This window comes from Camelus dromedarius, chromosome 5 (assembly GCF_036321535.1).
Source record: "Camelus dromedarius isolate mCamDro1 chromosome 5, mCamDro1.pat, whole genome shotgun sequence".
Lineage (NCBI taxonomy): Eukaryota > Metazoa > Chordata > Mammalia > Artiodactyla > Camelidae > Camelus > Camelus dromedarius.
Genome location: NC_087440.1, coordinates 53,134,686 through 53,151,758, shown reverse-complemented (window position 1 = coordinate 53,151,758; position 17,073 = coordinate 53,134,686). Strand labels below are relative to the sequence as shown.

The following is a 17,073-nucleotide window of genomic DNA, read 5'->3' as shown; positions in this document are numbered from 1 at the left end:
TTAATTTTTATTTCTGTATATAAAATTCCAGAGGTGACAGCATAGGTTAACAGAGAAATGACTCTTTGTGCCTGGGATCAGGCAGTAGAGACAGCCTGCCTCAACCTATGATAATTCACTTATACATTTTACCTACTGCATATGAAAGCTAGGGATTTCTCCCACTTCTGTCAGGGAAAACGTCTCCTTCACTGGTTGAACTCTAGGATCTGCTGGGTCTCATATAGGAAGGTACTGAGTATTGATCTACTGGTTTCCAAGGCTTGTGCTGACCCTTGGGTGTAGGTATCATTGCCAGCTCTTTAAGTTAAGTGTAATGCTAAACATTTTTTAATGTATTTTAGGTTTACTTTGTCTTTTTGAAATCTTTTTGCTTTATAAGTGAGATTGGAATGATTTTTGGTATTCTTAAGGCCATATGTTTAGCAGGATGAAAAAAACTAAGCAGTACTTAACTCTAATCCAGCTAGATGAAATTGCTATAAAATGCAAAGTATCATTTTTCTCTCCCTCAAAATCCTCTGTCTTCTGAATGTCATTTTTATGAATTGTTTTTGCATTCTGTCTAAATAACAGAATACTAAAGTCTGAAACATTACAATTTTACTATTGTATTTTATATTATTGTAATGGAAGCAGATAAATACAATACTGAATCAGAACTATACTATTTGGCAGAGAAACTCTTAGTTGTATGATTATTTCTCCAAAGATGGTCCATATTTTGTTACTGTTAGTGGTGATCCTGTAATTTTCAGTTTTGAGTAAATATATTCTACCTTGGGTGTTCTAGTTCTATGCTATATTCTAGCTATATTAGAGGAGGCTATTTCAATTTTTTAATGCCATTTGAAGATCTCAATCTGTCTCTCATTATCAGAGAAAAGATCGTTAACCTGTGGAGGTTATCCTTAGAGAAAACGTCTTATTTATGGTATATTTATAAGCATGCAAATGTGAAAGCTGACATATTAGGTGATTATCTAATTGGATCTATTCAGGTCATGCTGAGAATACCTACTCCAGGATTATAAAACTGAACTGAAAATTTCTTTGGAAGGCTAGGTCCCAAGCAGTGTCACACTCCTGCTCCCCCGACCAATTCATGGTCCAAAACTTGAAAAGAAAAAAAAACACCTAGAGGTTTTCAATAAGGAAACAAATCACTTGTATTCCCACATCCCCAAAATAACTGATAATGATAATGGTTAAGACATGTCAGTACTTTTCTAAGCACTTTACAAATATGACTTCATTTAATCCTTCCAACAATCCTAGGAGGTATTCTTTTTATTTCCATCTTAGAGATGAGGAAAATGAGTCCTAGAACAGTTTAGCAAGTCAGCTAAAATCATGTGACTTGTAAGTAGCAGAGTTAGAATTCAAATCAGGCAGTTTGGTTCCAGGGTCCGTGCTTTTAGTTACTACCTCATACTGCTTCTCTGCTGATATTTTGAAAATTATTAGTATTAACCTGTGTCTATTTTTACAGTAGATGTATTTATAGTTTTATATGTTATTACCATGTCTACTTGTTTCCTTAGCCTATGTTCTCAATAGAGCTCAGGTTGCTCTAACAAAACACCATAGATTGGGTGCCTAAAACAAAAGACATTTATGTTAGAGCTTCAACATATGAATTTTAGGGGGGACACAAACATTCGTCCATAACAACCTAGATTTCTAGAAATGGATTTACTGGATCAAAGGATAAGGATATTTAGGCTATTGATACATATGACCAGATTGCTTTCTGTCATTGAAAGGATGTGCTAATTTACATCCCTTCCAATCACTGTGCCAGCTAGTTTTACCTAACTAACCCTTGTCTGCATTAAGTATTATATTTTTAGCCTTACTATTTAAAGTGATATCTTTATAGTTTTAATTTGCATATTTATTTATTTTTATTGAGGTATAGTTGATGTACAATACTATATAAGTTTCAGGTATACAGCATAGTGATTCACAATTTTGAAGTTTATATTCAATTACAGTCATTATAAAATATTAGCTATTTTCCCTGTGTTGTACAATATATTCTTGATTTGCATTTTTATTATTAGTGAGACTGAACAGTTTTTATCTGTTATTACCATTTGTACTTTATGAGTTCTCTATTCATATTATTTGCCCATTTTTATGGGCACTTTAGCACTTTTATTTGGCTTGTGAGATTTTTATACATGTAGGATATTTATTATTCCCTTTGTTGTATTTGCAACATAGATTGTAGTTTGTTTTTTGCGTTTTGCTTTTGTTTATAAAGTTTTCTGACACACAGATGTTTTAAGTTTTTATGCAGTTTATAAATACATAAATTCATTATTTATTCCCCTGTGTTATTTCTTCCATTACTTTTATGCTTGCTTGGTTCATTATTAACATTACTATAAACAACTTTAGTAAAAAGAACTATATAGTACAATGTTTGCCACCTCTAGTGAATGCACACATAGAATTTTCACATAGTTATAATAATTATTTCTTATGTCTTTATATATATCATTTCAAATAAGCATTTTCATGTGTTGTCATGTTCCACATTCTTGTCATTTTAATAGATTTATATTATTCAACCATGTTAACTAGTATATAGTATTCTATCATGTTAACTTAGGCCTTGCTGTACATTTTGATTATTTCAGGTTTTAAAAACTATGTATAACATAATTATCTTTCTACAAATTACCTCCACCCTTATTTTGAGTTAATTTTTTAGTGCATAATTCTAAAATCAGAATTATCAGGTCTAAGTATATCAACAGTGACCTTATTAGGTCATAGAATATAAGTGATATTTGGTTTTTGTAACAGTTCCTTGAATTGCTCTCTTGAAATACTGAATGGCATAAAATACTATCAGCTATAGATAAATAATGTACCTCCAAATACTATTTTATAATTTTTATTTAACTTTTCTATTTAAAAAAGTATACAAATGAACTTATTTACAAAACAGAAACAGACTTACATACACATAGAAAACAAACTTTTGGTTACCAGGGGAGGAAAGGGGGGCAGGTGGAGGGATAAATTGGGAGTTTGAGATTTGCAGATACTATTACATATAAAATAGATAAACAGCAAGGTCCTACTGTATAGTACAGGGAACTATATTCAATACCTTGTAATAGCCTATAATGAAAAAAATATGAAAAGAAATATATGTATATATAACTGAATCACTGTGCTGTACACCAGAAATTAACACATTGTAAATCAACTATACTTAAACAATAATAATATAATAGTACAAAAGATAATAAATAGAAAAGTATATAATGAGTTATTAATTTTTATAGCATGAATTATTATCAATGTTAAGTATTTTTCCATGCATTGATTTACTATTTAAATTCTGTGTTTTGACCTCATATAAAGCACTTTATCTAGAAAGTTATGAGGCTGGGGCGAGCTAAGGCAGTGCTAAAGCCTTCTAAAGAGGGAAACTTAACTGAATCTACACCGAGAACCTCTTTCCTTCCTTTGGAGAAATTGCATACAAAATTTGGAACTTTAAATCCCTGGCACAAATTTGCTAAAATATTTTAAAATTTTTGAAAAACTTACATTTTGTCATTTTTATAATCTCGTGACTTATTTTTCTTTTAATTTCAGAGAACGCTTTTTACAGTTGGCTAGAAGGTAACTGTAAACTTTTAAACAAATTTAAATAACTTTTTTTTTCACTTTTAAAGACACATGAAATTAATTTTATATCTTATAGGTTTCACATATGACATTTCTATTTCCAAATTACTCTTCTTAGGCCTTTGTGTAGAAAAAAGAGCATTCTACAGACTTATATCTGGCCTCCATGCAAGCATTAATGTGCATTTGAGTGCACGGTATCTTCTACAAGGTATGTGACTTTCACTTTATTCGTTCTAGCATGTTTATTTTCAGGTACTCTCAAAATTTTCTTGGTATTTACCTGGATGGAAAAAGATTGACCCTGCTGAATATTAGGCAGTAAAAACTTATTCTAAAATGGTAGTAATCAGGAATGTAGAAACGATGGCCACCATAAGGAAAAGTTCAACATGTTCTTAGCTCTCATCACTTTCCTTTAAGAAGCTGCTTAAGATTGTGCACATCACTTTGGAAATGTTCTTTGTTTTGTTGTGGGAATAAATAGCCCTAACAGCACAGTTTGTTTTTCATTAGACATTACTGTATCAGAATCCTTATATTCATGTGCCAGCTTCAGGCCTGGAGTTTAATGAGTAAAAGCATTTTTCTGCTGCTCTGTATGTTTTTACAAATGATTTGAAAAATGAGTTGATGTTGGATTTTCATCAGTAACATATTCCTTCTAGAATTAAAATATCTCTTCTTAGAAACAAAATCATAGTAACTTTAAGTAGTGCTCCAAACTCAGTAATTTCAGATGGTCACTTTTTAATTCTGTGTCCCAGTTTTATGAATATGTTTATATTTAGAAATTTGATCTATTAGTCCTGATTTCTCAGTAAAATATTGAGTTTATTTTCCTTTGAAGGGTGGGTTCCAGAAGATAAAATGTTAACATAGAACTATTAAAGGCTAAACTATGAAAAACCATTTTCATGGTTGTATTGATTATGTATTTTAAAATATAAAATGAAATTAATTTCTGCAGGCCTAAATAACCTAATATAAGTAAAATGAAAGTGACTTAATTTTAAAATTCAGTTTTTAATATTTAATTTTTCTTTCTTCTCAGATACCTGGTTGGAAAAAAAATGGGGACACAACATTACAGAATTTCAGCAGCGATTTGATGGAATTTTGACTAAAGGAGAAGGTCCAAGAAGGCTTAAGAACTTGTATTTTCTCTACCTAATAGAATTAAGGGCTTTATCTAAAGTGGTACCATTCTTTGAGCGTCCAGATTTTCAACTCTTCACTGGAAATAAAGCTCAAGATGCAGAAAACAAAATGTTACTTCTGGAAATACTTCATGAAATCAAGTAAATTGTATATTACAACTTACACAATATAAAAGAGTGACAAGTGGTATCCAAAATCAAATTCTTACATATTCAAGTCAGAGAAAGAAAAATTACCTAAAAAATAATTACAAGCTAATTTTGCTCATAGGTCTTTTAGAATTGAGTTTTGATTTTCTTTTCGTTTTGATTGATGTACTAAAAGGCACATAGTTTTAGTTTTAAGAGCCATTCTTTTAGTGTTTGATATTTGCTTTATTTTCGTATTTAGTTGAACAGGTTGGGTTTGGGGCCAAACTTCTACTGTATTATACAGTCAGCTCTTATATTTGGGGATGTCAGAATATTGATTTTATTATGTGTTAATACTCTATTTTGATTATATTTTTCATCACAGACAAGCAAAATATATCAGCAGGACTTTTAATATTTTATAATACATGAAAATGAGTATTGTTTATTATGCAGAGAATATGTCTTATTTATGTTTTATTTAATGCAGGTCATTTCCTTTGCATTTTGATGAGAATTCATTTTTTGCTGGGGATAAAAAAGAAGCAAATAAACTAAAGGTAATTATTTTATACTTTAACTTAATTTTTAAATACAAACTCATATGCAGGTATGAATATAAGCCCATGTTTTTATTCATAACAGTAAATCTTGATATACATCCTAAAATTATAAGAAAAGTCAGAGTCATAATCTTTCATTTCCTCAGATAAAGGAAGTCCAAAGGCAGGTCCAACTTAAGATCTAGTTTGTGTTATTTTCAAAATAACAACGGAAATGTGTGTGTCACTGTGCTCTTTACAGAAGTCTTTCACGTTGATGCACTTACGAATGAAAGGAAAGAGGTCTGGAGCACGAGGAGCAGTATTAGCCTGTCTTCTGATGGAGAGAATTCTGAAGATAGTTTTGATTAAATTAAAGGATGCTCTTTATAGGGAGAGGGCACAGTGTTATTTTGTCATTCATCTCAATCACTGGGGATTAAAGGCATTTAGGAATGCCAGGAGGCAGTTGTGGGAAGAACAGGGACCTGAGATCCCACAAAATGGGCTCTGGTCTTTGCCTTGCCTTTGGGTAGAGGTTTGACCCCAGGCAAAGACCCCCTTTGTATATACTTGCCTCAAAACACTTCAAGTGTAAAATCTCACTGGGAAGGTTTATTAAACACTCACTGTGTGCAGAGCATAATTTTTTTCATTAAAGGGAGGGATGGCTCCTATCCTCAAGGGATTTCTAGTCTATTTGGGGACTCAAGTAAAATTATATTCCTGTTTTCAGTTATAAAGCTATAGGTAAGTAAAGCAGGTCTGATTTCATCAGAATATTTATAACAAACAATCTTCCTTTGTTTCTAATTCATTTCTTTCCATAATGGAAGGACCCGGTTTTATGCAGCTTGCAAACAAAATGCTTTTGCACTTTTTTTTCCTTTTTTTTTTTTTTTTGCTGTTGGATAATAGTTATTTTTGACCTCCCATCTACCTCCTACTTAAAGCATTCTTGCTAGAAATATATACCTCAGTGCTTATGTAACCTCCCCAAAAGCTTCCAGGAACTTGGGAGTGAGGGGGAAGATGCTGTAATAAGACTTTTTCCCCTACTACTTTCGATATCTTTTTTATTTTTAGCATACTTGCTGGTTTATTGGAGAGCATTTTGGGATCCACTCTTTTTATATTGTGCAGATTAGAAATATTTCTCACATCGTTTAAATTTTATCAAACCTCTGAAACACTCAGCTTTGACAGCCTATGAAGTTTAACATAATTTTTCTGAGTCCTTTTACAAGAAAAGGAGTAAAACACCAAGAATACTTATTAATATCACATTTTTTAAAAAAATAGTAGTTTATGGTGAAAATGATGGATTTGAACAGTTACATTTATAAGTTCACTTTAAAACCTCATTTTGTCTCCTTTGTACTCTGCCAATATATGGTTAGAAATGCTTATCTATATAGGGATTTTGTGATATAGGCTCTTGTGACAACTATTAAATCCTCCAGAGTTCAGCACCTCATAGAATGGGAATATCTACTCTAGAGTAATTTTAGGGCTTTGTTATTATTGTTAAAAGTTAGATTTTCTTTAATTCAAGGTTGAAACACTGGTTTAAAGGAACACTCAGATCAAATCACCAAAATCTATTTAGATAATACTACTGGGTAAATATTTTTTAAAAGTATGTTTAAAATTAGAATTACCTCTTACTGAACTCGGTCCAAAAGATACAGAACGGCAAAATATAGAATACTGCCAACATAGGATAACATTTAATATTAATAATTTAGGCTTTATATTAAATTATAAGATCTAGGATCCTATAATAAATTCTTTACATATTACAGCTGTTTTGAAGTCTCAGGCTAAATGAAGTATCTGGGGAAAGGCTGTCCCCAGAGTGAATTGAGGTCTGCTTTGAATAGTGGGTTCCAGTCTTTGCTGACTTATTCCCATTTTTAGATCTTTGGTCTAGTTCTCTTCTGATTGAGCCCAGTGTGTGGTTTATTACATTAAAAAAAGAGAGAGAGAGAGAAACGTTATGTTTCCCAAATTATAGGCCATTTGAAATGTATGTCAAATTTCCTGTTTCAAGTACTGTAAGCTTGGGATTCCACTATAAATCCAGAACAGAGGGAGTCACTTGGACAATCAATTAATAATTTCCACTGGAGTAAAAGATGGGTGTGTTCTGGACTCTCTTTTTCCTTCCTTACTCCTTAAGGACATACACTACTTTTGGATGAGCTTGATACATGTTCCCCTTTTATAAACAATATAATATCCTAGTGTTCACGGATATGTACATAAGTATTAAAAGCATAAAGATAAAAAGGGAATGATAAACACCAAATTCAGAATAGTTACAGAGGGTGGGATATGGGACTTTGAAGGGATACATAGGGGACTTCAGCTGTAACAGTTTCTTTCTGAAGCTTGGTGGGGAGGGTACATGGATTTCACTATATTCTGTATATTTTTATGTGATTATAATAATAATAATGTTCATAATAATAATAAAAGATCTGGTTGTTTTACCTAAGTAATATCAGAAAGAAGGCTTTAATTTAACTATTATGAAACCAAAGGTTTTTATTCCTCCCTCCCTCCTTTATTTGTTCCTTTCTTCCTTCCTTTTTTGGTAAATGATGTCATACAGCCCCTGCCCCACCCACCCCGATACTGACATATGGTTAATAATCACATACAACAGAACATCTCAACTTGGTTACCACTGTATATGTTTACAGATAGTTTAGTTTGGTTAGGGAGTCTGGCAGGCCTGGGGTCTAGGTTTACGATTTACTAGCTATGGGAATTTAGGCCTGTTACCTAACCTCTCTGAACTTAAAAAAAAAAATTTCATTCGGTGTAGATTATAATAATATCTTTTTGGCTTTGTGATGAAGATGAAATGAAACTGTGGATGTAGAGATTCTGGTGTGTAGGAGGTGCTCAGTGGATGATGATTTCAGTTCTCGTCCCCTCTCTGGTGCCCTACGGCACCTTGCACAGCATGAAGGATGTAGAAGGCACTCAGAAATACTTAGGATTTAACTATATACTACATTTTAGTAAAATTTTAAATTATTTTTAGGAGGACTTTCGACTGCATTTTAGAAATATTTCAAGAATCATGGATTGTGTTGGTTGTCTTAAATGTCGACTATGGGGAAAGCTTCAGGTAAGCAGATCTAGCTCAGTCCTGTTTCCATTCTTTGCACAAAGAATTTTCTGATTTTTCTTTTTGTTTTTTTCCCTATTTCTATTATAGACTCAGGGTTTGGGCACTGCCCTGAAGATCTTATTTTCTGAGAAACTGATAGCAAATATGCCAGAAAGTGGACCCAGTTATGAATTCCATCTAACCAGACAAGAAACAGTATCATTATTTAATGCATTTGGAAGGTTAGTTTTGTACCAAAATTGTTTCTGCTAGCCAAGTAAGTCTAATGCAACGCATTTACTCTCAGATAAAACTGGGTAAGAAATATCCTTTTTAGTGAAATTATTTCACTACAGAATTCTGTGATCTTAGAAAATCATTAGATGATATTCTTTATTTTAATCTATTGACTTTTATAATCATGATTAATTCACTCAGTGGATTTCAATATTCTTCCTACTGAATTTGTGTTTATTTTTCTAATCATTTAAAAATAGTTTTTTTGTGCTCTCCAAAAGGTTTTTTGAAGGTCCTGGAAAAGTCATGTTGTGTAATATAGGTGTACATGTAAAATTTCTTTGTGAATTCACCATTGTGTGAAAAGGTTAATAGTTCTTTTAAAAATAATTTTCTTCAAAGTGATTAGAATATAAGTTTGAAATATGGAAGTTACATTACAAAATTTGAGTATAGATGCATTTCCTTCTGGCCTGTCACATATAAAGAATGCAGAGATTTATAAAAACTAACATTTTTCTGAGGACTACATTTCTTCACTTTAAAAAATTATGATTTAATATTTTGGGTTTGAAATAATCGTCCTTCAAAATTATTCTCTAGCACACAGAGCTTGACAGTTATACTTCATTGAATAGTTTGCTACTTCTTTCATGGTAGAGAGCAGAGCTTAAGTACACTTAAAATAACAAAGTTATTTATAATAACTAAGTTATAAATAACTAAGTTAGTGAAAACAATTTGGTCATATATTTAATATTCTCACTCTTTATAAGAGTCCAGAGGCTTTGATTCTTTGTATATTTACTAAATATGGCATATCGATCAGTTTAAGTGTTCATATACATACGCATATTTAAAATACATATTTTATTATGTGCTTTATACCTCTGTACTTTAAATACTAAGTATATGAATATACTTATGAATACTTAAGATATCTAAGTATTTTAATGCTTATGTACTTCATAATTTTGTATTTTGAAACTTTAATACTAAGTTATGAATACTTAAAAGTAATTTCTGGGCAATATTACCTTAGTTTTAACATGTCAAATTAAGGACTAAAGAACATCAAAACAGATTAAATTGCTTTATGCACCATTAAATTTGCTGAAATAAATTACTTAAACGTTTTTATGTGTTCTGAAAATGCAAAGTGAATAACTTACGAGACAAGTTATCTAAAATAGTTTTTGAGTGAAATTTTTTTTGGTTACAGAATTTCTACAAGTGTGAAAGAATTAGAAAACTTCAGGAACTTGTTGCAAAATATTCATTAAGGAAAACCAGTTGAAACGTGCCTGTTTCTGGACAGTGGAGGCCCAAGAATGGAATTTCATTCAAAGGCATAATAGCAATGAGTCTCAAGCCAAACATTTTATATGAAGCTGCTTTTATAAAAGGGAATTACTTTGTTTTAAGTAAACAGTTTTTTTTTAATTTTGTTAAGTCTATGGATAATATTATTGTGAATAAAATTAATACTTTGATAATGTGGTACAAATTTTAAAGTTTAATATTAAGTAAAATCAGGATTATCAAATTCATATATGGTAAACCTAAGTAAATGTTTTAAGTCTCTCAAACCAGAATTTTGTGTAAGATGTAATATAATAAAACTATAGCCAATGTGACAAGTGTTCAATAGGAAAATGCTAAGGAAGCTCATGAATGGCCTATAATTAGCAGCCTAAATGTTTCAATACATTTAGTGTTACCAGATTTAGTAAATAAAAATACAGAATGCCCAGTTAAATTTGAATTTCAGATAAACAACAAATAGTATTTTAATATAAGTATGTTGCATGCAATATTTCAGACAACTATATACCAAAAAACGATTCCTTATTTAAAATTCAAATTTAGCTGGGAGTCTGTTTTATCTGGCAACCCTATAAAACATTGTTATGAAACAGATCACTTTTAGAATTATATTGCTATTTTGACTGGCTTATTTTGGTGTATATAAAGATAAAATGATAACTCAAAGGTGTAAGGGATTTCTAAACAGTGTGAAAAGTTGAATGCATTTATATATTTATTCTCATAATACTTTCCCTAATTCTGAATAAAATTTTGGGGAAACTTTTTATTTTTATATAATTTCAAATTGACAGAGATGTTTCCAGGATAGTACAAAGAACTCTTTTACCAGCTCCACGAATTGTTCCTATTTGCTTAGTCTCTCATGGTCTGTCTGTATATATACACACATATACTGTCTTTTCCTCAATCATTCGGAAGTCAGTTACAGGCATCATGCCCTTTGAACCCTAAACACTTCAGTGTGTAATACTAAATCATTTATTTTAAATGATTTTTTTTCAGAAAAAAAAATCTGGAACTATATACTACTAGAAGCCTTAGAATGAGGAATCAATTTGAGTTCCAACTTAAAGTTCTTTTTGAGTCTTGTTACCCTTTTAATGCTTAATCTGTATAGTCATAGGGCATATGGTTATTTGGTTTTTGTACATGACATTCATTTTGTTTTTCTCCTAAAAACTAAACTGTAATTTTCAGAGCCTTTCATAAGGGGAGGATCTTCAATGATAAAAATATTTGAAGGGGTATAGGAATTTCTATCACATGGTAATTGAAGGGAAAAAAGAAACCGTATACCTCAGGATCCTGGGCCGTCTCTGTATGTCTTAGCAGGTATACCGTGTTGCAATGTAACATTACTAATAAAGCAAGGCTCATTTATATAATGGTTTAGAAATGCCACTTTACACTACTGTCTACTTTTTCTTCTCTATATCCCTAAGGCCTGGTAGTGTCAGGCACATAGTAGGTGTCCAGTAAATGTTTGTGGAATAAATGTATGAAAATGTATTCAGTATATTTAAATAATCACAGATCTAAATTTAACAATATATATCCCGTTTTCCTTTTCCCCCTCATTTGAATAGGGCAGGAAAAGAAAGACAAAAACCTACTATTAGTCAATATTCTTGGAGACTCAAAGGACTCTGAAGCGAGCACCATATATAAAAGGGTTTGTAGTATCTGAAAATACGATAGATGGATTTAAGTGGTTATTTTGCCTGTATAGCTCTCTAACTCTCATCTTATGCCCCTGCCCTTTTTTCTTTTTTTTAACGTCCAATCTTTTAAAAAGATATTCTTATCTTTACTTTGTCATCCCTGGCTTGCTCCGTAACTGAAATTGGGTTTTTGGCTCCGTAGTTCTTAACAGTCTTGTCCTTTGAAGTCTAAAACTATACTCAGATTCTAAATCCACCTTTAAGTTCACAAGCCATTTCTGACTTGACCTTTTCTCTGCATTTGACACTGCCGACAGCTTCTTTAAAAATCTTTTTTCCATTGGCTTCCTTCTATTTCACATACTCCTGGGTGCCTCTTTTCACTTATTCTTTAAGTTATTCCTCAGGCTTTCATTCCTGCTCTCTTCATCACCACTTCTCACTTTTGAGTACTTCCAATTCAATGTCTAAATCTTTATCTTTAGCCCAGACTTCTCAGTCCATCTGCCTACTACATATCTTCACTTGGTTGTCCCACAGACACCTGTGTGTGTTTAAAAAATCATTCTCCTCCAGACCTACTCTTATGCCAATGTTCCTTCCTCTGGTTAATTTCAGAACCATCATCATCTAAATTCTCTAGGCTCACTCTTCTCCTCCATTTCTCTCCTATTCAGCCAATGTCTAATCTCTATGGATTTTATCTCCATATCTCTGACATATCACTGTCATTCCATTTTCATCGCTCTTCCCTAAAGCATGAACCTTTCTCCTTTACCCAGCTTGTCTCCTATCTTTCGCTCCACAATTCTACTAGTGAACTTTCTAGAAGGACTCTAACAACATTACTTCCTGCTTAGCACACTTTAATAACTTCATGAACCTTCAGGAGAAAGCTAAACACCTTTGCTTGGTGCACAGGGTTCTCTGATACATGTCTTCCTGCTCCCCACCCCTGCCACCCCATGTTCTGTTAAAACAGACTTCCAGTTCTTCAGATGCACCATAGTCAGGCCTCCACACCTTGGTGCCTGCTGTTCCCTTTCTATCAAGTGCCCCTGCCATCTGGAAAATTTCTAAGTATCTTGCAGGCCCAGTGTAAAGCATCACCTCTGTGACATCTCCCTTGCTGCATCCAAGGAGGATCACCTGACTTCCTCTTTTGTGTCACCACTGTAATTACAACCTACCTCTAGTGTGTCATTTATTGTACTGTATTGTGTTTATTTTTTAAAGTCTCCTTTACTAGAATGTGAGCTCCTTAAGGGCAGGAAAAGGAACTTTATCCATTTTTGCATCTCTATAGCATAGTTTTTGGCATATGAAACTTAATAAATGTTGTTTGAATAAATTGCTTTTGAAGTGACAACTTTATTATATTAATGGTCATATCTTCACTCCAAATATTCTTTACAGTAAGAGTCAGTAGACTGTGGACTTTAGGGGGTCAATAAAACTTCCGAAATTGTATTCAGAATTTGGTGTAGTTTTGGTGGATCATGAAAGGGGTCTATTAGGGAAAAAATAGTAAGAACTCTTCTTTCAGGGGAAAAGGCAAAATCACTAAAGAATTTCATGAATAATCAAAGAACAGCTGCCCAGGATTATGGGCTAGATAAATTTATTCCTGTTTAAAGTTCTAAGGGGAGGGAGAGAGGTGTTAAGAGTTATTTTATACAAGGATTTTTTTCTTAGCTTAATGTTTGAATAAACATGTACTATCTAATAACATATTGATATTTTAAACTGTATGGCATTTCATATCAAATTAGTGTGTAATACTAAGGGACCTCTACATGTTATGTACATACAGTTCTCCACTTAACAATAGTTCAACTTTAGATTTTTCAACTTTACAAAGTGCAAAAGTGAAACGCATTCAGTAGAAGCTGTACTTCCACTTTTGAATTTTTGATCTCTCTCCCTGGGCTTAGATATGCAGTATGGTCCTCTCTTGTGATTTTGGGCAGTGGTGGATCTTTAATTCTGTAAATTGCATGAGATAGTCAACACTTTATTATAAAATAGGCTTTGTGTTAGATGGTTTTGCCCAACTGAAGTTTAATGTAAGTGTTGTGAGTAAGTTTAAGGTGGGCTAGGCTAAGCTATGGTGTTCAGTAGGCTAGGTGTATTTGATGCATTTTCACTTACAAGCTGAGGAAGATCTGTAGTTATAAGCTCACTAAAAGCAAACTATCATTTGTAACTCCAAATATTTTCCTCTTTTCTATGGAAGCACTAGGGTTCTTATCCTCACATGATAGAAACTCAGTTGGTATAGTCCATTATGAGAGATTAAGAAAGCCAGACCTCCAACTAAAAGCACAAACACTTTTATTTTTAACAGTAGTGTTTTGTTACAATTTAGTGAAACAACAAATAAATACATTCATTGGCCACAGCTATACTTTTACAACCAGTTTGAAACTGATTTTATAGCTGAGAAACACTGTTAAACAATAAAAAAGGCAGCTATGCATAAAAAAGCCACTTTAGCTATAAATTACATCTTTCATAAAACTACTACCAGCTATAATGGGTGGTAAGAGTTTCAAAATTAATGACCACCCAAATGAAACGATAAAAACAAGTACTGCTAATCACTGTAGAATTACACACTTAAGAAATGAAAGTCTCTCTTCTAGTTAATGAACCAAAAAGGAAGGTTTGAAATTGTCATCATGTGCTTCAGTGCAGGATGAATAGGGAATGGGTAGCCCTTTGATTTTATAAACAACTCCTTCTTTCGAGACCAGACTTAAAGTGCTCCTAGTGCTTTGGAATTTTTAAGCAAAAACTGGGCCAGAAGCTTATCTTTCTTTGTCTTTGGTGATGTACTGTGGGAGATGTGTATACAGAGACAAATGCAAGAATTCAGGTACCCTGGTCAGGCATAAGAAATGTACAAATCTCAGATTTGGAAGAATCAACTAATGCAGCTGAAAGAACCAAGTTACTTTATCTGAAATATGTTTTTAAAAGTAATCTTTGTTTATCTGGTGAAATAGGAACATTATCTACGGAAGTCTTGGAAAGATTTACTAGAAAAAAATTTACTTTATCACTTTGAACCCCGAGGATTAATAAAGACAACAGAGATCTTTTCAGATAGCTCTAGATAATACCTAGCTTAATTAAGAAAATAAATAGTTGGCATTCTGAAAAGAAATCCAGTAACTGAAGTTGCAAACTATACTCAGGTAAGTGCATGTTATGTTGTTCTGTTACTACCAAGGTTAATTTCCACACTATAAACTTTAAAATAATTTGCTTACAATGAGAGAATTTCGTGGAAATAAACCCAAAGTAACATAAGTTTATGCTTTTGATTGAATTTAAAATCATTTTGTATGATAAAAAGACAAAATTTCTTTGGCTGTGTACCAGCCTCCCAAAAGAGTAAAAGCATTAAAAATTTTCTTTCTTTCTTGGGGTTTCACTTACTGTTGTACTTTACGAAGTTGCAGAATCAATTAATTGAAAAGTTGAAAGGTATTTTATGTAAGAGTAGAAAACATAATTTTCTAATCAAAGACAGAAGAGAATAGTTGTATTAGTTCCAGTTCCTAAGAAATAGATCAGCAAACAATTGTACATATGGTTAGTCGTCCTTAAGCATGTTGTGACAACTTCTCAACGTTGCCCGTTACCTTGGCATCTTGAGGTATTCAGCATCTACTTCCTTCCTTATAGACACTGGTAGAAAGTGCATTTTAAAATTCTCTATTACCTTAGCCTACCATATATTTTCTTTAGATTTGAGATAGGACATTCAGGACAGTTTTAATGTAATTCTAAAAGTATTTCAATATTGTTAACCACTGGTGTTATACTTACCTAGTTAGTACCCTTACATAAGTTGTTCATTTAGTCTAGTGCTGGAATTCATTTGAATTTAATTTGGCTTTGCCCATATACAAGATATAAAAATGTGAAAACTAAAAGAGGAATTAAATGTCTTACAAAGTATTGCACTTGAGTTCACGGCAATAATGTATCACGATTTAATTTACCTGAGGACAATCCTGATTCAGTAGGAACAGGTAAGATCAGCTATATTTTGCTTCAGCTAAGTTGAATGCTTTTGAAAAATGTATTCATCTTTCGACTTAGAATTGTACATTTTGTGAATATTCCTTAAGTGCATCTGTAAACTGATTTAGTCCCAAGAAGTTTCTACCAAAATCTCCCTATGCAAAAATTACTATTGCTTTTTTGAAGACTCATGCTTAAACTACTGCATACATCTTAATCAGACAAAATAATCACTTGACCAATTCTACTCAAAGTAGCCACATAATTTTTACTGGTATACTTTCCTCTTCAAGAAATGACTGTGGCTTTCCAAAGAACACTGCTGGTCATCACTGTAAAGGATTATTACTATCATTTGTTTAAAATGATGGTTTGAATAATTTCAGTTGGTACTTTACGATCATGCTTAAAATAACTATCTTCAATGATTACATATTCTTAGTAGATCTTTCAAAAGAAAGAATTTTTATGCCTTCATTCTGTGCACTGTTCACACTATAAACTTTATTGAGTAAGAATTCCATGTGGAGTATACTGCTGAATATACAGGCTTTGATTTTTGTAGGGAAACTGCCTCCTAATTTGGTGTACAACATAATATCCCAGTGTGAACACTAGGGTAGGACTTTGGGGACTGCAGTGTACTCTTTCAGAACAAGGATAAAAGTGCAAATATGCAAATATGCATTTGATGTTCCAAAGTCATGATGTTTGGAGGCCACCAAGTGCCTTAAGATCTAATCCCTCGTTTCTCCCCCTCCAAACTTTCCGCTGTACTCCGTTTCACTAGGACGAGGTCAAAAGTAACAGCTGTGCTCCCCACTGGACACAGCCACATTTCCAGGCTTTGTTTTCAGTTGCAACAGATTAATGGAATGTTTATGTAGATGGAATTTTAACACACTGAATATACATATGCATGAAAAATGACTGAAGAATCACGACTTGGTAATGCTGTCAGTTTTGCGGTGTTACATATAAGCTATGGTGATTGTTCATATCTAAATTACTACAAGTAAAGAGCAAAGGAGCAGTGTCTGTCATAGGTCCATTCAGGTGGGGAGAGACTGTGTAACTGCTGCTGCACCCAGTCATGGTGCCATACCAGCCCAAACCTTGTGAATTTGATAAACTGCAATAAAAAGGGGCAAAAAAGCCATAGGAATGTGGTTAGGATATGGCAAGTCATGTTGGCATTT

The 17,073-nt window shown here is 32.7% G+C and overlaps 2 protein-coding genes across 2 annotated transcripts in view; one reads left to right on the top strand and one right to left on the bottom strand.

The window, feature by feature from the left end:
• Window positions 1-13,193, top strand: part of ERO1A (endoplasmic reticulum oxidoreductase 1 alpha) — a 39,117-nt gene extending 25,924 nt beyond the window's left edge. Inside the window, exons 10-16 of the mRNA XM_010982923.3 lie at window positions 3,622-3,648; window positions 3,773-3,865; window positions 4,709-4,955; window positions 5,437-5,506; window positions 8,544-8,630; window positions 8,721-8,854; window positions 10,072-13,193. Of these exons, the coding sequence (XP_010981225.1) occupies window positions 3,622-3,648; window positions 3,773-3,865; window positions 4,709-4,955; window positions 5,437-5,506; window positions 8,544-8,630; window positions 8,721-8,854; window positions 10,072-10,132 (719 nt within the window). The 3' untranslated portion in view covers window positions 10,133-13,193. The remainder of the gene's footprint in view (window positions 1-3,621; window positions 3,649-3,772; window positions 3,866-4,708; window positions 4,956-5,436; window positions 5,507-8,543; window positions 8,631-8,720; window positions 8,855-10,071) is intronic.
• Window positions 13,194-14,302: 1,109 nt separating this feature from the next.
• The window catches only part of GPR137C (G protein-coupled receptor 137C), a 53,284-nt gene continuing 50,513 nt past the window's right edge, over window positions 14,303-17,073 (bottom strand). The window contains exon 7 of the mRNA XM_031453731.2: window positions 14,303-17,006. Coding sequence (XP_031309591.2) covers window positions 16,832-17,006 — 175 coding nt within the window. The 3' untranslated portion in view covers window positions 14,303-16,831. The remainder of the gene's footprint in view (window positions 17,007-17,073) is intronic.